Here is a 24968-nt window from a genome sequence, read left to right on the forward strand (position 1 = left end):
TTTTTACATTATGTTGAAGCTTCCAAATATTAACTTTCTGACACTCCACAGGCCAGAAGAACGGTGTAGGACGAACTGTTGCAGGGTCCAATGATGACGATGACGGTTGCTACATCCAGGTGTCTAAAAAACCCTCCTCCGCTGTGGAGCTCCCCACCCTCTCTGCGTCGTCTGGCGGCGCCCAGGCCAAAACTGAACGTGCCCGCAGCAACACCTCGGAGGCAAAACTGCAGGCCAAGAGGCGAGTCATCCGCATGCTGATGGTGATCGTGGCGCTCTTCTTCATCTGCTGGATGCCCCTTTACTCAGCCAACACCTGGAAGGCCTTTGACTTGAAGTCAGCGTCCAAAGCCCTCACAGGAGCACCCATCTCCTTCATCCACCTGTTGTCCTACACCTCGGCCTGCGTCAATCCCATCATTTACTGCTTCATGAACACACGCTTCCGCAAAGCCCTGCTGTCCACCTTCGCCTGCTGCTGCCGCAACCGACTCTGTCGCTGGTGGTGCAGGAGGAAGGAGGGAGGAGAAGACGGCATCACTGCCACCTCAATGGGAACTTCAATGGCCACCTCCATGTCCAAGTTCAGCTACACCACTGTCAGCACCACTGGCACCTGCTGAGCCCCGAGGAGAGCTGGGTGGTCGCATCAATGTCTGTCAGGGCAGTGGTTGCTGCGTGCAACATCTGTTTTTTTTTTTTTTTTTTCATCTTCTGTTTTTCACCCTTAATCTTAATATGCTATGAGTCATACGCTGAGTAATATCCCTGCCCTCATTTATGAGGCCTTTTTAAAAGGTCTCCCTCAAATTCTGTGTGCATGGTTGCAGAATGTGAGGTGGGTGAAACGCCGTTTCAGTTTGGTGACATTCTTTTTTCTTCTGTTTAATTGGCAGCATCCGCTTTGTTGCATCTGAAGAGAACATCAAGTGCCTGTGCTCTTTGTGTGGCTTCGTTTGTCATGGTAGTGCGTTCACTGGCGGAGAGACATTTTAGTGGAAAATCTACATCAAAAATATGGATCCTGTGTACTTGTAAATACTGTCTTTGTGTTCTTACTGTGCCAAAGGTAAATTTTTGACAGAGACATACTGTTGAACAGTGAGGACTTATTACCTCAGTAATGAATCAGTATGGATTTCAGCTCCTTTTGTGTTTCATGTAGTTTCATCTTCATTCATTCAGGGCATTGCTCTCAGTTATCAGAATTATTCTACTGAAGGGCAACTTTGAACGCATTGCTGGGTCCCTAATTTCTGAAATATTTAAACAGAAATCATTCTATTTATACCAAAAAAAGACATCAAAGGGAAAGAGTTAGTTTAGCTTTTTTTGGACAAGCTTCTTGCTTAGCTCTGACTAAGTGTTTCACTCTTACTGAGTTGTGTTACATCACTTATTGTGGGCAAAGCATATGTTCTGCAAATATGCAAACACCAAAATATATTCATTCCTATGATTTTGTGGGCTTTTTATCAATAATGGGATGCTTTGACTCTTTTGCAGCACCGCTCTGTGATTCAGGCTGATAAGGCAGGTGCACCTTTACATAAACGTCTTGACGATAAACATCTGAAGACTGTAATTTACTCTTATTTTCCTTGGCAAGCATAAATGAGAAAGCCTGGTGTTTAGAACGAGGCAATTTTCCGGTGTTGGTCCACCCCGCAGCATAACAAACTGGTATCAAACAGTTTCAGTCATGGAACTTAAATCTCCTGTTGCCACTGCTACAAATGTATGTTGAATACTGATGTACACATTAACGCCAGGATGTGAGTTATTAGAGAAAGTGCAGATAGTCCATCCATAAAAGGCGGATTGCAGCTTCTAGTTGCTCCATCCTGCCCCTGCTACAAATGGCACCGAAAAGTGCTTCAGTCAAACTCACCTTTTCTGCTCAATTATCTCTGCTGTGTCTTTTATGTACTCTCTCTGCCTTCCGCTGCAGTGCTGCCAATTACTTCGAGCATTACCTAAGTACAAAGACCCCGTTTCCAGGCTCAGACTAACGAGGTGTTTCTCAGGGACCCTCTCCTCTCCTGCAGTGCAAATCTCATGACTTTGCCTTTGTCAGACTAAAGATGAATGGCTTTGCTGACGTGCTACATCTGAGCCCTTCAATTCATTAATAATAACAACAAACGTGATTTAAATAGCATCTTTCATTCAAAGACTGGAGCTCAAAGTGCACTACAATAGGATGAAAATTGCTGAGTTAAAATTAGTACAAAAATGTTTTCTTCCTGTCAAACAAAACATGACGTGTGCTTACAAAAGCTAGTACCAACCAATTTCAGCTAATATCATGACATCCACCCATCAATCAATGTGCAGCATTAAACTGCACAGAGCAAAGATTGCAAATCTCTGCAAAGATTAAGTTAGGAACAGCATGCTACCTCAGTGTGTCTTCATTTCCCCAAAATGCTGTGGTTACGGGCCACGGGTAACTGTTGCAGCTCCAGATTATGCGCAAGACATTTTACAGTGGACTGCCTCTGCAACTACAAGGAGCATCTGATAGGCTTCATCTCTCTCTGTCCCTGAGGGATACTGCTATCCCATCAGCATGACACTGCCAAGGCATCTGTTATGACTGTTATGACATGCCCACTTTTCTGCAATCAAATCAAAATCCTCGCAACGTTATGTCCTGCCTGCCTATTGTGTTTAACTCGCAAATACCTCACAATACTGAGGCTAGAAACTCTCAAAATGCTGTTTCATTTGGACTTTACGGTCAGATTTTACAGAAATTAGAATACGAATAAAAACAGTGACAGCAAACGACATATAAAACTATTATTTGCATTCTTGCAGGAAGTAAGATAAGAGGATCGATGCTGCTCTCATGTCTGTAAACTAAATATAAAGCTACAATCAGCAGCCAATTAGCTTAGCTTAGCATAAAGACCTATGTCTTTTGTGTTTAATTCACATTTAACACAGAAATTATTCCAAACACTGTTCTGAGATGATATTCAACACAAAATGAGGATTGGCTAATGAAGCTAACTGCAGATCTACAAAGATGGTAACCAGCCAGCTAACCAAGCTAACTGTTTGGTAAGTCACCAGTTTCTTCAGTTCTATTGTTTGGTAGGATGATCCTCTCTAGCTCCTAGGCTGTGCTCGTAAAGACATGGTCGACTAAAAGTTAAACAAAAAAGCATTTTACGTTACTTTGAATTTCCTCGGTGGGCTGCAGCACTAACAATGCTAGCTGTTCCGTTAGCTAGCAAGTTGCCCTGGAAGTATGTCCCTATGTGGCTTGCTACAAAAGCTTACTGTGGTTTAGTTTGGTGGCAAGCTTTTGAAATAATTGATGAAAAATTAAAAATATATCCGAAAAACTTTAGGAGGGTTGTGCCACTTGTCCGACATAGTTTAGGCAGTCATGTTCCCCGAAATTCTATGACAAAGGTGGCAAGAGCCAAGTTAGCATGACCTGTTAGTTGCAAAAAAAAAAAAAAAGAGACTCAGCTTGAATAAAATCTAAATTTCCATTTCCAGTAGTACATACACATTAGTTACATCTACAATGGTGAGTCAGACCTGTTTGATTCATGAGTTATATGTAAGTAGTGTATTTTTTTGATGACAAGACATGGTGTTCATTAACGAACTCCGAATTGGAAATTATTCATGAATTCATTTATGAATTCAGTCAATTCTGCCAAAATATTAAAATGATAGTACTGCGGTGAATAATTTACACTCCATTAAGATATTAAGTAGACTCCGAATTTTATCAGTTGGCCTCTGCAGCACGAGGATGTCTGGATTTGTGTTGAACAGTGTGATGTAATTCTTTTGTCCTACATACAGTGTGCGCTGACAGCTTTTTGCTGTCATATCCTATCACTTTCAAGTTTGGTCCTCTTTTTCATGTCCTCCCATCGCCTAGCACTCCCTGTCCCTGCAGCCCCCCCACCCACCCACCACCCTCCTTTTTATCCTTTTCACTGCAGAGGCGTATGAATACATGAATGGCAATAGCGTGTGGGTGACAGCTGAGATTTGCAGGCACAAGCGCTGTCCGAGAGCCGTTTACAGGCAGTGGCAAAGGTGGCAGCGAGTTCGGCTTGCAGACAGACAATTGGCACACAAAAATCCCCAGCAGAGCCCGACTTGTAAACACCTCGTCTGGCAGCCTCCACTCTGTGTGTGCTTTTGTAATTAAAGCAGGAGACAATGAATGATTTCCATATCTTTGCCAGTGCTTGGTGCAAAGGAGAACCTTGTGGATTTAGTCAGGATTTATTTCACTGTCTGTGCATGTCTTGTTGTTACATTATAAAATTGGAGCCTGTCGTATAGTAAGCATGTTAATTACCATGGCTGAGTAGGAATAATGAAGATTAGGCCCTTTAATCCAGAGTTGGTGTTGTTTTGTGTTTCATGGCCTGTGGATGGAAACTTCACAAAATACTTCTCAGTCTCCTGTCACGTGCATTATGAATGAACTTCTAGGTAACCTTCCCCACTAAAAGTTAAGCCTTGACAGGCAGAGATTTACCTTTGAAAATGTACACTTCTTGTTGAATTTTATATCTGTTTTTATTTACCTCAGCAGGCCGGCAGGTGCAGGTTTACATTATTAAAATGAATTAACCTTCAAGTCTTAGAGCTGATACTTTCCCTTTTTTGTATGTTTTTGCTAGTTTTACTCAGCAGCACACTAGAAGCACATACTGCGCAACTCATTTCCTCACTACAGAATATACTACTTCCTACTCTGAGGCCCACTGAAGGGTTAGCATGCACTCCAGACAGATAGACTCTCAAAATATTGGTGATTAGTTTAAAAATGCAGAACTGAGATAACGTGGCATCTAACTTTTTCGATTGAGTCTTGTCTATATGCTCAATACAATACTACAACCATAAGGCAGTTAGCTTAGCATAGAATATAAAGTCTGGGGAGAGAAAATATAGCCGGATTGTGTCCAAAGTTTTTAGCACCTAAAACTAACTAGTGTGATATATTGGTTGTTGTTTTAATAGTGAAAAAAACAAAACCCAAAAAACACGTAAAATAAATAAATAAATAAATAAATAAATTATAAGTTATGTTTTTACGGTTATCTATTTGATTGCCGGATATTTTTATATCTTAGAACAGTAAGACTTGCTGTTTAAAATTCCCTAAAAACTTGGTATTTTACCCAGAGGCCGTGTCTGAAGTTGTACATCATACAGACTGTTTTGTGCTGGATGCATAGAAGTGCGACAGACTTTGAAGCTAATTTGACATAGTGGCCAAACCATGTAACTACAGTTTCCAGGTCCATCATGTGATGCCATTGGGCCGAAAAATACTTTTTCTCATAGACTTACATTAGGAAAGAAATGCTTGTGAATCAGTGGATGTATTTTTTGGAGCTTCACAACCCATTTGACATGACTTGATTCATAATTAGGATTTGTTCTATTCAGTCCAGTAACATTTTGTAGGTCTAAAAGAGCTGCACAATTTAATCACTTTATCTCCATTCAAGTTGACAAAGAGCCACATAGCTGCTTGGTCAGTGAAAGCCTTAGTGCATTTGCTCGATGGGCACAAAGATGCAGAAGATCCAAGTAATTTTACAGCCAGGAAGTCAAACATTTTTGTGTTCACTGAGCAACTTTAATAGGAATGAACGGAGCCCCACCTCCAACACTGTATTTGATTCTCTTTCAACATCCACGGTCTCTGCCCTTTTTGGGTAATCAAGCAACACTGAACCCCAGAAAGTTCTCCTTAACCCCAAGATGAAACCTACAGGGCACCTCATGCCTAACTGTAACATCAAATAGAGATAATTTTTTATTTGTGATAATTGATTGATAAAGATATACTTTGATTTTTGCTTCTTGTACTAGGGGCATAGCTGCAACCGCGACTGGACTTTAACACAGACTTTCAAATGATTTTTACCTGATTGCTGGTAAATTGTCAAATTGACCATCATAATGTGAAACTAAAAAATACGTACAACTACACAGTGCTTAAATATATTGACATTTAGATAGACTAAATTATGTTAAACATTAAAAATCTACTCAAATGGGCGGTCTGTATTAATGCCCAAATGGGCTTACAAGGCAGACCTTCAATTTCCATGTACACAGGTGTGAGATCAAATAACCACTACAAGTTTTAGGAAAACATGAACAATATCAAATAAACTGATCTCATACTGTTTGCATAAAATTGCACTTAGAGCATGGGCTAAGATGGTCAAGCAGCTCACCAAAGCATGCACTGCTGTGTCCTACAGAACCATGCCCATATGGGTGAAATACCAAGTTTTTAGGGAGTCCTGAAGCTGTTTCCACCTGCTGCCAGTCAAGCTAAGCGAAAGGGCTGCTGGCTGCAGCTTCAAATTTAGCGGTTTATTGGTATCAGTAGTCTCGTCTAATTCTGCAAGCCTCTGATCAGTAACTGTGAATGCCTCCTGAATCAAACAGTCGGCTACCGAATAATTGATTTTTACCATGACACAGTAAGTTTACCAACTCCTAAAAACAAGGTAAAAATGCCCCTCCAGGGGTGAGAAATCGAATTGTTACTCTGTCCCCAGAACAATGCCTGATGCAAATTGAAACTGAAATGAGACCGAGGCATAGGACCGAGTGCACAGTTGGTTTCTCTCTTATCTCTACCTCTCTTAACAAGAATCCCATTAGGTGCTCCAGGCGACGCACAAGGAGGAAAAACAGAAAACCTCATTTGGCTCTTCCGCACACAACACATGAAACAATTCTTTGACCATCTCGGGACACAAAAGAAGTGACAGCACAAAATATAAACTGCAGTGTCGTATTTCATGAATGTCACTTTTTTGACAGTATAATAGTAACCTCCTCATATTTCAGATGATTCATGGGGCATGTCATTTGTGCTCTTTAAGCTGCTCATTATGATTTTGCTCTTAGTTAACCTCTAATTTGGAGGATATTCATGCTTTCACTGTAGCTGAAGAATTACACACTCCTGGGGAAAAGGGAACTCTGCTCACCTTGAGCTTACAAAATCCTTACTGAAAAAAAAGCTACAAACAAAACTGCTGTTCTTCATTCCTGAAAAGATTTTCAGTCAGCAAACACTGACAAAGCACTCATAAGTAAATTAGAAGTTGTTTCTCAATTATTTATAATGGCTTCCTGGGGGGAGGGCTGCCAGTAATATGTGCCTCTGCTGTATTTTTTATTTTGTTCTTCTGCAGAATAATTCATAATTGCAAAGAGTGATTTTGGTAGTTTCACCTCAGGCACAGAATGACATATTTTTGTTTTGGCCTACAGGTTCTGCACCTGACAAACACAGTTGATGTGAATTGTCAAAGAACCTGCTCTCAACCGTCATGTTCATTTTTTACTCAGCCTTACAGAGTCCTTGTAAAAAGGAAAAATGTGTCTTTGGTAGCTTTCTCTTCACCTCTTCCTTCTCAAATATCGAGTTACAGGAAGAGTAACGTTGTTTTTCTCCCTTCTCAACACCTTCTGAGGGAGCAGCTTAAGTGTTAACATGTACGTTTAAGTCTCAGCTTCAAGGAAAAAAGAAACGCTACAAGTAAACCAACTGATAAATGCTGAAGTGAGGAGCAAGCACGGAGATGAGGTGATGAAATCATATATTTAGCTCTTATTAGCATTGGAAATATTTCCCTGATGGTGAAGCTGTCTGTGTTTGTGCATCTACATGCGCTAAATGTTTACCAAAGCAGTCTCCAGGTCTGCTGATTCTTTTCACATTTTACCACATCTGGTGCCTGCTTGTGCTTCATTGTAATATTATAGAAATGTGTAATTGTCTGTTAGTTGAAACAGGACCACACTCATGTCTGTGAGAGGTTTTAAATGTGAGGTTATTGTTGTTTGTGATGTTTTGCTTTCACTGTATCTCCAGTATGATGTAGTTAATATGACGCGGTCTTGTTTGGTTCATGGTTACTGGCTACATGTGCAGTATTTTTCATGCCAAATGTCCATTATTTAAAAAAATAAATAAGCATTGGGAAGAAACACGAGTATGTCTTGGTGTTATGTGTCTGAGAGCATGTGTGATTTTGTCAGTAAAATTGGGATTCTGGCATAAAATCTGCTAGATGATACAGTTTGTGCCTCCGGACTAGTCGCTCTCCACTGAAGTTTGAAACGCTCTCACATCCAGAGCAGTGGAGAGCTGGACTGTGAATAAGTATGCAGCAGTAAAACATGTAAAAGACAGATGAATAATAAAATAACACCAAACAATGGCAAGTTGGCTTCCCCAGCGAGTACATGAATCAAAGTCCTTGAGGGATGAGAAACCCTCAGGAAGTTCAAACTCGCATTTCACAGACTGGGATGCAGAAGAGGCTGAATGCTCAGGAGTCATCGCCATAGCAACGAGCGTGGCCACAACTTTAATCTCTTGTCTTGGACCAAAAAATGGAGAAAACCCTTCTCCTTTTTTTTCAAGTTATACTTCAGAGACACAGATCTTGACTTGTTTGAAAACAGAGATGCATTTGTTTTTTTCTCAGGCGGTACAAAAGCCCATGAGCCTTTTTAAATATTTTACACAGTCGGAGCGCACTGAGAAATATGCCATGTTTTCTGAATATTAATGATAGCTATGCTGTTTACTGTTGTAATGGATATCAGTTGAAGGCTGCTCACTGCTCTGAAAAACTGTTAGAGGTATGAGGAATTGCAAAACCTTCTTTAAAAAGTAAATGTTATCACAAAAACTCTTTAACATTTTAAAATCATATTGAGGGTATAACAGTCATATTTTGCCGTGCTATTTTTTAGAGGTAAGTTTCTCTTGGATTGTTTAATATGGATGTCAATATTCTGTGAAATCAACAGAGCAGGAAGCCAGGAAATCCACAGATAATTAGAACATAAGAGTATAGTTGTTGCTTCAAGCTTTTGGTCTTTAATTAACACTGTCAGCTACAGCAGATAGGGGTTACAGCTAATTAATACCAGGTGTGCCAGCTGACACATTAATTAGGCTGATGATGTCACAGGCTGCTGACATTTTGACTTGTTACAGCACAAGTGTTGCTTATAACATTAATGACGGCTTTACTCAAGTGTCCCAAAAAGCTGGGACAGTGAGCCAGCATGCTGGGACTTCGTTAGGTTTTCATTGTAAAACCCAACGCCTAGAGTCCACACCACCCAATTTAGAGCCCCTAAAACACAGACATCCAAGGGCTGTGTTTTAGGCCTAGTCTTTACAGACATAGTTATTTTTCTGAACAGCTGTCAAGAGCATGCCAAACCCACGTGGTGATATAACCATAACCATAAAGCCATGTACAGAAGAAGCAGAAGCAGAAGCAGCAGAAGAAGAACCAGCAGAGGCAGAGGAAGAAGAAGCAGGAGAAGAAGAAGACAAAGAAGAAGCAGAAGAAAAAGACGGTGCAGAAGCAGCAGAAGAAGAAGAAGCAGGAGAAGAAGACGAAGCAGGAGAAGAAGAAGATGGTGCAGAAGAGGCAGCAGAAGAAGAAGCAGAAGCAGAAGAAGAAGATGAAGAAGAAGAAGACGGTGCAGAAGAAGAAGCAGAAGAAGCAGAAGGCCCTGTCCAAATACCCGCACTTGCACCCTGAGGTCTTCCCTGAAGTGCACTTGCCAAAAATGCAGTTAGGGGCGTAAGTGCGCAAGGGATCGACGCTGTTTAAAAAGGAGAATTGGGACAGTTGCGTACACGTCACTTACGTTTGGGTCCAGCTGGTCCGTCTCCTAGGAGACGAAACATGGCAATAGAGGAAATAACGTTGTTCACAGCACTGCTGCTGCAAATGATAAATCAATCAGTGAATGATGAGGAGGATTAGGAGCCGCAGGAGAAGGCAGCATCTACATCAGATCCAAGTAGTGATGCTGATGTCCAACCAACAGGTAAATTAAATTAAATTTTACTCTTGAATTTACCTGTTAATAATGCGTATATTAGCTGTAACATCTTTTTTTACTCTACCATTAACGTAGCCTAGATTACCGTGATTACTATTAAAACGTTTTATGCTTGGATAAATTGTGGTAAATTGTGATATAAAATAAACTATAAAGACATACGGTAATAAAATAATAATAATTAAAGACACAATCAAAACTGTAAAGTGATGTGGACTATCATACAAACCTCAGGTCAACTGTAGACTGTATATTATTTCATTATTAGCACCCTGTCATGTATTATTAAGTCCACACAGCGTGTTGTTTGACGTTATGTTCCTCTAACGGTTGTTGTCAGTCGGAGTTAACGGCTCGCGGACACGTCAGTTACCGTTTGAAGATGGTGAGTTGTACCGGCAAGCTGTGCAGTGTTACGGCGTCACAACACTATGGAGGATTCTGGGTAAAATCCTTCAGCGAAGTGAGGTCTGATGCGCACTTTCGGAAGGGGTGCATTAAGGGCGCAGGTTTGCACCCCTTGTTAACAACAGAAGACAATTGGACACCCTACGCACTTGCGCCCCTTAGCGGGAGCGCGCAATTAAGGGGCACAAGGGCGCAAGTGCAGGTATTTGGACAGGGCCGAAGAAGCAGAAGCAGAAGAAGAAGAAGACAGTGCAGAAGAAGAAGAAGCAGAAGAAGAAGCAGAAGAAGAAGAAGAGCACAGACAGACACCCAAGCTCGCTTCCTGATTGGGTCTTTTCAGTCACAACATGTCAAGCCAAGACATAGACCTGTTACCTTTCATGATTTTATCTTTTTTGTGTGGGTAACGTTAAAGTTACTCCTTTCTTATTGCCATGGCTTCCTCTAGGGATGAACAATGCTCCCAATACCAAATATGTTGACGTATTTGCTTTGCAATGACTCTTCATCTGTTTCCCCAGACAATCTGCTTCCTGTCAATGGCTAGGTAATATGCGTTTTCAGTTCGTGTGGACGGAGATTAATTCTGAGACAGTGCTAAAACATTGATGTGTACAGAGATTGTTTTCATTTTAGAGTGGATGTGGCCTGAAAGTGAAGCACTGAATTCAGCTGATATTTATTTGATCTTTACACCAATGATTTACCTACTGTGACACGTCAGAAGATCTCCTGTAAAAAGGTTTATCTAGCAAACCCTACAGACCTGTGACATCAGCTTAATTGTTGCCACTGAGTAATCAGCTGCCACACCTAGTATTTATTAGTTGTTGTGCCCTGACACCTCTACCTGCTTCTGTTCATGGTTTTAAAGCTGCAATAATCAATATTTTTCTATTAATAATTGATGTTTGAGGTGAAAGAGGTTGCCTGTTTTGATGAACCCAAAGAGATATGTTACCCAAATACATAGTTCCCCAGAGTATTTGAACATCTTTCAGCTCATGGACTTGGTTTCACTCTATGAAACTCTACAGTTCTGATTCACTCTCACAGCTCTCACAGTCATAGTGTCGATACTAGTGGGAAAAAAGAGGAGCCAATTTCACCAAATTAGCAAAAAAAAAAGCTGCAATGAGCAACATGAAAGCATTCTCTCTCGCTTATTTTTAAAGGCCCTGACACACCAAGGCGACAGTCGGCCATCAGTCAGTGTTGGACCGTCAGTGAGCATCTGTTGTCCTGGGTTTTACAGTGTGTCCCGCACCATTAGCCCTTGTTTGCTTTTTGTTTTTTGGCAAATTCAGCATGCTGAATTGGCACTGGAGATGGCAGAACCTGTTGGTTCACATGATTTAAGTCAAGAGGGTATAAAATCAAAAGATTCTTTTTTAGCCTTTCAGCTCTTTAGCAGAAACAGTTCCTAATTGTTTGTGTTATTGTTCACTAGCACACGGTAAATATGCTTTGTTCTTTCAACATCAGGTTGTGTTGTTAATGTGCTTACTGTCTAACTAGCGCCATGTTGGTCTTGCAGTTTCCCTTTTCTTTGCTGTTGGCTAGTGTGTCAGGGCCTTAACATGTTTCACTAATCAAAACAAGAACTGTACTTGTGACCAATGCAAGAGAATGCAAGGCTTAAAAAATGTATCTGTGATTTGCAAGAGACAATCAATTGTGAAACGCAAGACACAACTCACAGCAGGAGTATCTGCCCCAGAACAAACTGGTCCCTGCAGTCCTCATTCCTTTGTCCCCTTCAGCTACGCTGTCCTGAAACTAACAGTATCCCGGGACAGACAAGTGCTGATTTGGAATCCTTTGAAATACCTGCTATTTATGCAAAACACCTTCTGGCTACAAAGTGGGACACACAATCTCATCGACTGCAAGCAAGCGACAGTACACTGGTGATGCATCCTAATTTGTTTCAGATGTTACTCAGCCATTCAACACCTGCAAGGCTGCAGAGCTCCACACTTTTCTTAAGTCATCTGTAATTCCAGCCAACAATGTGTTTGCTCAGCCTCGCATGCTGAAGGTGCCCATACTGTGTTCTGTATGCCGTTACCCCATTGATTCCCTGCCCTATTTGTCATGGCTGCCTTCCGCCACAGGGTTCAGTAATGGAAGTCAACAGTGGAGTGTCAAGGAAATGGACACAGCTTCTCCGTTGCACCCCGACCCCCCCCCACCCCCCACAACAGAGCAACACACACAGACAGCTCATTTATCTTGTTCCCAACCCTCGACCAGGTATTCTTAATGGCTTATCGCCTCCTTGGGCAGATTTCTCTTCCTCCCCTCATCCTCTTCTTCCTTCTTCCAATGTTAAGCTGCAATACAAAACATAAGAACACTGGCTTTTTCCATTATATAGGCCTGACCAGCAGGTTAAAGCTCTGCTATGCCCTGTTGGTTTTATCTATGAAGGCAGGGTTGTTGCATCTGGGACCCAAAGGAAAACAGTGTTATACTGAGCTACAGAATTTCTGAGTCCAAACAGCCTAAAGGAATAAAAAGACTTTTATGTTTTGTCCTGTATTGTGCTATAAATCCATGTGTTGCCATGGACATTACTGCATAACTGATGCCCATTTCTAGAAGCCAAAGCATAGGTATTTTCAGCCAAGCACACAGGGTGCTTTTGTTAAGAAAGCCAGTGTGAGATATAAAAGCCTTCAGGCCATGAATTATCATTCCATTTTCTCTGTACAATTCACACACCTTCCAGTGTGAGCAGAGCATGGTGTGCTGATGAAAGGTGCTATAATGCCCACTGTGTCCTGGGAAGCTAATTCAGATATAATGAGAGGTTTTCAATTTATCTTTGGAGTGAAACAGATCCAAAGGGTGAAGGGTCCATTGTGAAAGGTCATCTTTCAGAGAGAGAGAAAGAAAGCAATAAATGGATCGAATAAAACCTCCTTCGCCGGAGCTTACGGTGTTTGTATTGTCGGATGAAAGCGCCAAACTTAATGCTACACTTTAATTGGAAACAAGCAAATGGTATTGGTGCTGTTTGTTTCCATTTCCTCTCATCCGTTAACCTCTCACACACAAAACAGGAGTCAAATACCACTGTTACCTTTAAATACATAATATGCCTCAGGTCTTAAGCTACCCAGGACTCTTCATTTCATTTAATAAAGTACTCATCTCTCTGATATTCCTTAAAATATTTGTCTTTATCAGTGATCTGGAGTCAAAATGCCAAAAATGATAAAAAATTAATTGTTTTCTAAAATTTTCTCTGAAAAGTTTACAAAATCTTTTGAGACCTAAAGTATGAAATAGTTTGTTTTTTTTCACTCATAGTATGTTGCTATGAATAAATACAGACACAATGATGAAAGTGTGTTTATATTGGTGTAGCGTCAGAGTAACATGATGTTGCAGCACCTGGGTGACAGTTTTAGTGCCAAGCAGCATTTTCTTTGATATTGAAGGGTGTTGATGACTCTGGAAATGAAGACATACCTGAGGCTACTGATGATGAGGAATTAGTTTTTGTGCATTTCATGAATCTGATTATTTAAAAGCAGAGCTGAAGCATGAGAATGATGAATCTTCCTGAGACGACATGAGTTCTGAATAAGACAAAGGTTGAGAAACAGTCCCAAGAGATGTCTCTATCGTTAAACCTGTTAATAAGTGATAGGTAACGTTAGTTGCGTGATGCTGACACACTTTGCCTTGTCACTGTGTGTGCGGTCGGCTCTCACCAAGCTAGCACGGAGCTCACCCTCCGACAACAGTAGCCTCTTAGGATGGTGAATGAAATAATACATGTGTTTATTGGCATACAGAGTGGGAAAGTGGTATCTGATCACAAGTGGTCACTCCAGACGCATGTGGAGATATAAAATGTCACTTCATCAGTTTATCCTATAAGAATTTAGTGTGAATTTTTGTGTGAAGTAGCGAATGAATTCCTGTGTCAAATTGACCTTGACCTTTGACAACCAATTTCTAATCAGTTAATTCTCAAGTCTGTGGCTGCGTTTCATTGGTTGTTCAACATGTCCTCATTAACTTCCCCTCTGCACTTGTCCTCAGGGGAATCCCTGCTAGTGCTGTTCCATTTGTCCGTCAGCCCAAAAACATAATGCCTTCAGCCACAGCTATCAGCAGTGCAGAGCCATAAAAATGACTAATTAATTAATTATTAATTACTAATTTAAGGCAATGAGCATAAAACATAACGGTAGACATTCAAAGCTTCTTTCGAATAACCTCAATTGAAGCTTCAAATGTATAAAAAAAGGACATTCAGTGCAGCCCTACAAGCAATAAGATTTGAATATGTGGTTTAATTCACATTATATAGTCTATATATGCCTGGTTGCTTAAGACCCAAGGTATACAATGTTTAAAAACACCCAAGCATTTGAGGGTTAAAGCAAATAGTAAGCAGAAAGCTAACTGTTTCTTTGGGTTTCCACTGCAAGGGATCTGAAATGTTGCCCACAGGGGTTTGCTCCAAAAGATTAAAAGATAGAGAGAAATCCCTGTCGAACAAACTTCCTTTACTCAAGTTAACTCAGTGATCCTTCCTGACTGGCACTGTCAGCAAGTAAGGCTGGCTGTGACATGACACGTAGCCTGATGAATGGTGTTCGAAGATGCCAAAATTAAGCTATGACAACCCAGTTGTCATTTTCGTCCTTCAACTTTGATGGCTTTAATGACTCCCATTACCAAAGAAGAATGTGCCAGCAGCACTAATGGCCCATCATGGGAGGAAAACCTTCAGGTTGACACTCCCACCTTGGACACGTCGGCCTGGAGGGGCAGATTTATCACAACAATCACTGATGTCCTTCTGTTTTTTAAAGTTTTCCCACCGCTGAGGGCTCAGGTTTTTATTCGCAAGATATGTCGTTTAGTTGCCAAGTAACTAAACTGAAAAGAACAGTTTCCACAGTACAAAATCTGACATGTTCCTCATAAAAACACATGGGCTGGCTGGCATGAGAACTGTGAAGAGCTGAGAGGGGGTGGTTACATTTAAAGTTAAAATTTGAAGCATATGGCTTGGAGTGCATGGGAATGAAACCCTGCATGGTATGTATGGGTATGGATATATATATATATATATATACCACTCTAATTTCCCATGTCACCAGCCCCTCAGTACAAGATGTGGACTCCCAATATGACATTTCGTGGGAATCTCCTCTCCCAGCAATTTTCTGCTTGCTGATAGGATTGGCTCAGAATCACATTTTACAAAGTAATCACTTGGCCTGTTTTATGGGAGCTAATAGTAATGGGTTTGGACTTTACTTACTTTATTTGGCGTTTGTGATGTGGGTCCGAGCCATCTCCAAGCCGGGACCAACAGCTTGCAATGCTTGGCAAGTGCTGTGCATTAATTTCCTGCACCAGAGAGAAGTGTGAAGAAGTGTCAGTATAACAGGTTTATACTCTCATCTTTGGCACAGCACAGCTCTTCCCCTTTCTGTGTTGGTTACAGATGTTGTGTGTTTTAGTTGATTCAAGCTGACCAGCAAAATTCAGTTCAACCATACACTGATTCTTCAATAATCACACTTAAACCACAATCTTTATGAGACCCTGCTTAACAGATGGGGGTTTTCCTCTGGAGAAAATCTATTTCTGTTATTGATGCTTCAGGCTTGTGTCTTGAAACCAGCAACAGGCATGGGAACCCAATAAAATTCTAAATGAACCTGAGTGAAATTTACTCTTACTACTTGTATGTTCTTTTTAAGCAGTAGGATTTTTTTCTTCCATGAGAATTTTTTTCCTTCATGATCATTTTGCTGTTTCATGCAGCCTCAAAATGACTTTGAAGTTTTACTCAAAAGGAAAATAGATTCAAGTGCGGCACTGTGGGGCAGAAGAAGGGAAGAAGATAAAAAAACATCTTAATGTAAGGAGCTCTGAGGGTGTCTAATATCCTCCGCTTTCAACCTAACTGAGCTGTTAGAAATATCACCATTCGGCTGCATAATTAAAACAGCACTTTTTAACAAGTAATCCAAATAGGAGGCTGTTGGGTTGAATATTTTTCCAATTGTATTCAGCAGATTCAATTTCAGACTTTTATTATTAACTTTAATGAAATCTAACCGATGGTGGTGTATACATGGGGGAACGACCAATCCATACAACTTCTTCATGTCATGTGCAAATTTGCAGCATTGACCAGTAACAACAGTGCTGACCTTTGTCAGATGGACAAAGAATGGAGAACTAGAGATGGAGGAAATGGAGGAAACTATCAACCTACTAGCTTTGATTCACCATTCTCTTTTATTTAATATCTGTCGGTGTATAAACTGCTTCACAAAACTGTCATTTCTTGCAGACAGAGATAATGATGCAAAAGTTAAATACCTATTGTACATCTGACACTGATCACACCCTCGAATCCCATGAAATCAATGCTGCACATTGCGGGTATTACAATTATCGTCTAACATCACTGCGTCTGATAAACTGGTCTTCTTTGTCATAACGTTATATATGCTACAATAAAGCTTAAAGCTGACGCCACAATTAAATCATATCAACACCAAACTGATAGTCTGAATAAAATCATCCTGATACTGAGCTGTGTCAGAAATTAATAGCTGCGCAAAAATATACCGAGTCTCCCTCTTTAATAAACAAAAAGGAAAATCCCTCAAACACCTCAATTAATCAAATTAATTAAACTTCCTGTCATGACTGGGCTGCATTTCTGTCAGCGGAGTCATTTTTTTCCGAACAGCTGATTGGCCAGTGGGTGGTGCTTTTTATAGGATCAGATTCAACCCTGAACTTACCCTGCTCCGGAGCAGGATAGCCGTTCAGAGTAAGTAACCATGGTGATCTACCCCGATAAGAACTGAACCGGCTTTGTGAGACCGAAAACCCAGGGTTAACCCTGAAGTTACCTCGCTAAGACATTAATCCTGCTTCGTGATACAGGACGCTGGTGTGTGCAGCACGTATGGTCAGGTGACCACCCAGTGTGCAGCAGTGACCAACATAGACGCTGAAGAAGAGCATGAGCACAACCAAGAACAGGCTGAGCTGGTGGTGAATAAAAACCCAACGTCTATTATATGGCAATACTTTGGATTCAGGTACAGCGACGTTGAACTGAAAGACGTGCTGTGTAAAACTTTAAGGGCTCTAGTTTCGCAGACCGGGTGAGGCGGGGGCGCAGCGCACCTGCGCTTCGCCAACTGGGTGTGGCCAGGCGGATTTTGCTAGTTTGGCACACTGTGCGCCTAGCGCAGCTACTCCTCTTTCCCACCTCCGTCCCTCCTACCTGCGCAAGTCGGAAAGAGGGAGGAGAGAAGGCGTGGAGTGGGTTTTACACACATCACAACAATCAAATGAGCCCCTCTCCTCGCCCTTAAATGCGCTGTGCGAAGGCATAATGAGAGTTTACTCAATTTGCCATGGCAGAAGAGAGCAGCAGCGTCAGATGGCCAAACTGCTCCCAGGAGGAAACTGATGTTTTGGTCCGGGAGGTCCAAGCTCGCAGTGTCCAAATATACGGAACTGCGAGCAGACCTCCACGGGCTGATGATAAAAAGGTAGCCTGGGAGGAGGTCACCACAATTGCAAATCAATGTTGCGTTTCTCTCGTGCGCGCGTGCGCTCTCCCTTTCTCTCTCGCAGTTTCACTCTGTTTCTTTTCTTTTGACTTTTCTAAGATGACAGATGCTGAATATATACTCCCTATCTGATGATGTGGCTGTTTGTGGTTGGCTGAGAGGGATGTGAACTCATTAGTTTGCAGCTGTGTTAATCAAATCAGGTTGGGTTTCCATTATGCATGCCAAACGGTGCCAATCCCCTTTGATCTGACATCAGATGTGCCGAACAGTCGATATAGAGATACATTTATATGCTGATTCCAGATAGTTGCATTGAATAGTGTTTTTTGTGGCTATTTATTGCATCGTTAATGTGCCTGACATTCTGGAAACCTGCCTGTGAGGTTTTGGTGACGTGTGCGCACTGTCCGCCCGTCAGCCAAACTTCGGCTTACACCGGCTGCGCTCGGCCTACGCTGACAGTAGACCTGGTTTCAGCTGGCGAGCTTTTAGCGCACCTTCGATGCAGCCTTTTGGCACGAAACTGTCACTGCGCCAAGCTGCATCTGTCAACACCTTCCCCTCTGCTGCACCGCCACACCCATTTCAGCACACCTCGGTCTGCCAAACTACCAAACTGAGCGCACCGCGGGTTGCGCTGCTCAAAACTAGCTCTGCGCGGGGTTCGCCACCCTGCATCGCGCTGGGAAACTAGAGCCCTAAAAGTTAAAGTCGCCACGTCCTGCGGCAACACGACCAATCTATATCAACACTTGAGACAGCACAGAGAAAAGTAGGAAGAATGCACGCGAGAGAAAGTCAAGTCTATAATGTTAAAGACAAAGAGACAACTGAAAGCCCCCAGAGCCTCATAAAACAACAAAGCACAATTATGCCAAGATTTGTAAGTGTCATACCATACGACGAGACCTCAAGGAGACATGGGGAAATCACAGACTCCATAACAAACTATGTAATAACAAATGAAAAACTGAGCAATTTTGCTCGGGCTCGTCCAACCTGACATGCTGCTGTGTTGTGTTACGGCCTATTCACTTGCTGGAATTTCTCATTTACGTGACAACTCCTGAACGCAACACAAGCAGCTGAGTGTGTGTATGGTGCTGTGCTGTGCTGCTGTGCGAGCAGCATGTTTGACTGCGCGTAACAGCAGTCTGTTGATGGTTATTTACTTACTTATCTACTTAGTTACTGTCCATAACAATAACTATGTCAGGTCAGGTCAGTTAGTTAGCATTATGCTACAACATGTATTTTCTGTTGTAGAACAAAATGTGAAAATTTCTTAGTCTTTTGTTAACCACAGACCTTTTTCAGGGGCAAGACGAGGATCCAGAAATTAAAACTGCAGAGTAATTTCCAGGTTTTAGGACTAATTCCAGCAGAATTCTATTAGCCCTGTGAGTAGTCACTACCGGGGTTGGAAATTAACTTTTTTTGTCCACCTGCTACTGTGGCTGGTTCCAAAATCTACCAGTCACTCGATAGATTACCATTGTTCTTTTGGCTGGTGAGTGACACAAATCTAGCAGCCCTTGGCATATTTTACCAGCATTTGGCTGGTGGCTGGTGCTAATTTCTAACCCTGTCGTCAAGGCTTTATCCACAATCAATCACTCCCTCTTTGCTATATAGTGCTCATCATTTAGTGGCCAGCATTTTATTGTTCTCAAAAATTCCCAAAATGGATTGAAAAAAGTAGCTGCTAACAATGCCACATTATAAATGCACTCACTACAGAGTGAACTATTAATGTATAGGGAGAACTGAGTGAGTGAAAGACAGAGAGATAGACAGGCCAAACCTAACATGAATAAATAAAAATATATTCAGTATCCAAACACCTGGGATCTGTTGTGCTCTGTAAAATATGTATGTGCTATTTCTCAAACCTAGCTGGTACTGAGTCATGAAAACTGTGTCTGGTTTGTTCGATGCTATTTATTTTTAATGTAAAGCACAGTCACTGGGGACAGAGTAAAGCTCAGTCAGTATAGATATGGAAACATTAAGAAACCTCTCGCTACAACATAAACAACCCTGAAGAAAAAATTCATGGGGGCTGACGCATAAATCAATATGATGGGCTGTTAGCTCGTGGTATCTAAACGTAGATGCACTACTGTATTAAGGGACTATTTTCTCAATATCTGATAATGAGCGTCATCATCAGGGCCTTCATTAACGTGATCATTACAGACAACATCAGGAGCCTCATTTGTAAAATGATCTCCTGTTTAATTTGTTCATACATGTGTAAGTCACACGAGTGTCATGTATGAGGCTCACAAAAAAAAGAAAGAAAGCTTTTCAGTGTTATTCATTGAACTAAATTTAATTTAATTTCCATCCTGACATCAGGATGATTTTCTAATTAGGAATACCCGACTGGATAAAATAATTACTGAACACAGCTGCACACCCAACTCTATTACAAGTCTGCCTCAGAGACTGAGTGCACATCAAACAACACCAGTTCCCGCACAGTTCACACTGGGAACACCTCCGGTTTACATACACACCAATAATTGGTTGGTAATTTGATTAAGTCTTGGCTCATTTTGATTATCATAATGAAAGTAAGGTCATAATTAGTGTCGGGAGCATAGCAGGATTCAAAGTCTCCATTTATCTGGCCATGTAAACACTGCCATCGAAGTTATTTGTTTTAATGATGTTATGAGTTGACCCACATGTCGAGGTGGTGTAGCTATATCTGATTATTTACAAGGGTGTTGTGTTTTCACAAAGAGCCACTAACCATGTAAAAGAAGTACTTTCAAAGTGTATAAATATAATAATATTTATTGATTAGGAACAATACTGTGTTATGGCCATATACACACTGCTCTGGATTTTAGCTTTTTATTTTATATATTTGTAAATAAATTTGCTCAGTTGATCCACCACATTGGTCCAAACTGAAATATCTTAACAACTTTTGGATGAATTGCCATAACATTTTGCTGAGATATTTATGATACCTATAGGATGAATCCCTGTGGCTTTGGTGATCCAAAACAATAAAGTCAAGCTAAACTTAACTGACACAAACTTCTTGTGTTTATTTGAATCCTTAGTAGGGGTGTGCCATATCATCTTGTTCACGATAATACTGGTATCATTTTTAATATCAAATAAAAAATTCATATTGTGATACTCGATATAAAACGCGATATTTTGACTTGCTGACATATTGACATCATGCTGTTACCCATGGCACCAACAAGCATGGCTGAAAGCTAAATCATTATCAATTTCAGGGTGGCTTTAAAAAGAGGAACAGCTCCAGTAGCGTGGAAAAAACTGTGGTGTCGTTAGGCCTGGGCATCCTTTATGTTTTCTGAACAGCCCCTGGCTTCTCAGATTCTTTTAGCAACTTACCGCTCAGAGGGAACTCACTCAGCAGCTCCTCTGGCAGCAGCACAGCATCTCTCCCTTTGCTCTCTCGCTGTGCACACGCAGTAGTCGGTGTCATTAAGTGATTAAACCTCAGGTAATGCATTCTCGGAACCCATCGGTGTCTGACTTCCGGCAGACAGCGATACAGCCTCTGGGGGCAGACCCCCGATCTTTTGGCATTCCGGTTTGATTTGGGCGGAGGAGGCGAATTTCCGTTTCCAACTTCCGTTTATATATAAGTAAATATGCTGAACCATTGCAACGGACGCCTCCCTTGGGAGGTGTTTCGGGCATGTCCAACCGGGAGGAGACCTCGGGGCCGCCCCAGGACACGCTGGAGGGACTACATCACCCGGCTGGCTGGGACGCCGGGTTCCTGGAAGAGCTGATGGAAGTGGCTGGGAGGACTGTCTGGCTTCCTTGTTGAGGCTGCGCCCACACCGGACCGGATAAGCGGAGGGCGCTTTGATTCTTCAGAGCAGACCCAGTTCCGCCTGTTAGTTCACGCGCATGGACGTTTAACCTGGCAACAACTGCAGTGGATTCAGAGTTTGCAGGTGACCAGGAAACCAGGGCTCGCCTGTTATTCTTCCCAGATGGATCTCACTGGCACAACAACTGCAGAAACTACATATATGTGAATGTGTGATAGTTCTGGTAGCATAACAGCCTGTCACAGGTTACAGTGTGATGATTAGAGGAGAAATGGCGGAGCATAAAGGTCCAGGTGGAAAAAACTGTAAATATTGTATACAGAATTTGAATTTCACTCTAAGTTATTGTTGTTGTTCATAAACTAAAAAATCAGAGATCATCTTTGTTTAGTTTTTGCTGAATATGTGAAGGAAAACTGTTTGGGTGACATGTAAAACTACATCACTTATTACGTTGCAATTCTATTTTCTTAAATTATAAATGAAAAAAGTATATATTTTTTTACTAATTTGTCATATCAAGAATATTATCACAAAAAAAGCCTGAAATATCATGAATATAACTCAAAAGCTTTGTCATTAAGGCTGTTTATGAACAGTAAATGGATGCACTTGTATAGTGCCTTCTTCCGACCCCTCAAAGCACTTTTGCACTACATGTCACATTTATACACACGTTAATACAGTGGTGTCCGGGGCTATGGTGGTACCCAAGGATACCTCAACATGCAGACTGAAGATGCGGGGTGTCAAACCTCCAACCTTTCAATCCACCTCCCGAGCCACAGCCAAAATCTACCTTAACTGTCACCCGTAGTTTTTATATAGACTAAACTAAAATGGTGAGGACGGCAACCTGTTACCGTTACCATTGTTACCATTTAGCTCAGAGCACTTCTTTGCCTCAGTATAGCCTCAGAGAGCAAGCGTGTTTTGAGTGTTCAGACAGAATGAATCTGCTTCATAAATGTATAGAGACCAGAGGAAAAAGGGAGAAAGACTGGAGGGAAACGAGAGAGAACCAGAGTTTCTGGAGAGTTCACAGTTTAGTCAGAGGCCGCACTGAACATAAACACGCAGACACAGATGGTGTGTCCATTGCTAGCTAGCTTACAGCTAACGTCTGTCCAGGGCAATAAACACAAACTGCCCAGGAGTCAAATATGAATTGTTAAGATTATAAAAAAAAATCTTCTTTTGTGTGAATGAAAGAAACAAATAATTCCGTAAGGCATCATGTCTTCATAGTGAATTACTGATGGATCCAGAGCTCCAGGTAAAGAGAGTTTTCAATTTTGTTTCATAAACAGAGCTTTGTATATGCAACATGCACCTGTAGCTAAAACATACATGAAACCATGGTGACAGTTAGAGACCCTGTAGTGACGCAAAGAAAGCCAGAGGACGAGGTAGCAATGACACAACCTGGTCTAATCCACAGATAAAGTGGCAATGAATACAATTTTACTGTCCCACAGCATAAAATAATAGAATTTCAAACTGTTGATCAATGCCAATGACTCAGTGTGAATCAGATTATTAAGACCAAAGAAATCGGCAGATCAGACTGATCCTGGCAGTAATATCTGGGACTATGGCACTTCTCCACGCTTGCGTCACAGCTGATGTGTCTGTTAATGGGAGAGATGGAAAAACACGCGACTCAGTCATGCTGCCCACATCTCCCACATTTTCTCTGCTCTCTGATTTCCTTCTGGCCCCAGTTTGCCAAGTCTCTGTACCTTGGAGTCCAATCTGAGGAGGAGAGGAGAGACATCATCCGTCATCCTCCTTGACACCTCATTATGAAAATGGTGATCTCTGAGGCCACACCACATGGCATGGTGGCGCGGGGCCGCCTGCTGCTGGCTCCACTCTCTCAGAGAGTCTGTAAGCCAACAGGGGCAGTCGGGGGATGCTGCTCTGGCTTCAGTAATGTGAGAAAATGTTTGTGATGACAGAAAGAAAGACGAGGGAGAATAAGAGAGGGTGAACATACTTTTGGACTATAAATCAGACCAATATGACATGTGTTTTGGCTGTTACCTACAAATACATACAGACTGCACTTAGGCACAGAGGCTGAAAATATCACACATGCCTCAAAGCTTCCAAAGGATTTCTCAGATAACGCAGCCCTTTGGGTTGAGAATGCTTCCTTGTTCCCAGAGATGAACGTGCCCTTCAGTGTGACATCAAAGCAGCAGGATTAGGTGTTGATTAAGCTCAACATAAACAGAGAACGAAGCTCCACACTGAGCACAGTTCAAAGATTTTGCACTGCATGCAATCAATACTGTTTCGACAGAAAGCATGTAGTTCAGTTTTTCTTGACTGTAACTTTTAAAGAAGAAATAACAAATGAAAAGTTGCCTTTGTTCACTTCATCGCACTCAGGGGTTTTGCTGCTACAGCCTTCCTTGGTCTGGTATGACCAATACATACGGTGGCTAATGTTACAAGACTTTAACAGACCTGATTTTATTGAATTAGCTTGACTTAACTGCTCTGCTTTGCTTGTGCTACTGTTACACTATGGGGTCATGTCGCAGAGACATTTCAGCAATTATAGGCGAGCCTCATTAATCTAACCTGCTACAGATCTACCATCTTAATTTAATTGCATGTTGTATTTTTCTAGTTCAGTCTGTGCAGAGAAAGCCTATTAAACATATGTAGTTATATTTGTGAATGAAGGAATGGCTTTCTTTTACTTTGTATGAGAGCTAGTCCCATTTCAAAAGCTTGAGAGTTGGCAGCCCTGCTATGATACAACAAAATCCATCCTAAGTTTGCTATCATTAGCTAAAAAAAAACATTAGCAACAGTTTACTGATTCTGTTTTATTGCTTAGGAATTTATCTTGGAAGAAGAAGATTATGGTTTTTCTTCACTTAAAAGTGTCATAGTCTCACCTAAAAGGTCCCCAAGTCAAGATGGAACATAAACCAGAACATTACAGCAACAGTTTGTGTTTCGGATCCAATAAATGTAGCCAGGGAAAGGACTTCTTGAAAATGTCAATACCATCAGTGTTCACTCGTCTGAGATAACACATTATAATCTGTCACCGCTTATGTCTGAGCAAATACAGACTATAGCAGTTTGGATGGAGACAATAACAAATCACATTTCATTTCTGTTCCCTCTCAGTGACTGTAGTTACAGTTGTTAGAGTACAAATCAATAATAACATAAATATCTGGATCCTACAGGACAGTGCAATTAGAAATGCAAC

At 41.4% G+C, this 24968-nt stretch overlaps 1 protein-coding gene across 2 annotated transcripts in view; it reads left to right on the top strand.

The window, feature by feature from the left end:
- cckbra (cholecystokinin B receptor a) overlaps positions 1-8005 on the top strand; it is a 43164-nt gene extending 35159 nt beyond the window's left edge. For both annotated transcript variants that reach the window (XM_049570395.1, XM_049570396.1), the window contains exon 5: positions 52-8005. In XM_049570395.1, the coding sequence (XP_049426352.1) occupies positions 52-623 (572 nt within the window). In that variant the 3' untranslated portion in view covers positions 624-8005. The remainder of the gene's footprint in view (positions 1-51) is intronic.
- Positions 8006-24968: the final 16963 nt, after the last annotated feature.

The sequence above is a fragment of the Epinephelus fuscoguttatus genome, linkage group LG24 (assembly GCF_011397635.1).
Source record: "Epinephelus fuscoguttatus linkage group LG24, E.fuscoguttatus.final_Chr_v1".
NCBI classification, from domain to species: domain Eukaryota; kingdom Metazoa; phylum Chordata; class Actinopteri; order Perciformes; family Serranidae; genus Epinephelus; species Epinephelus fuscoguttatus.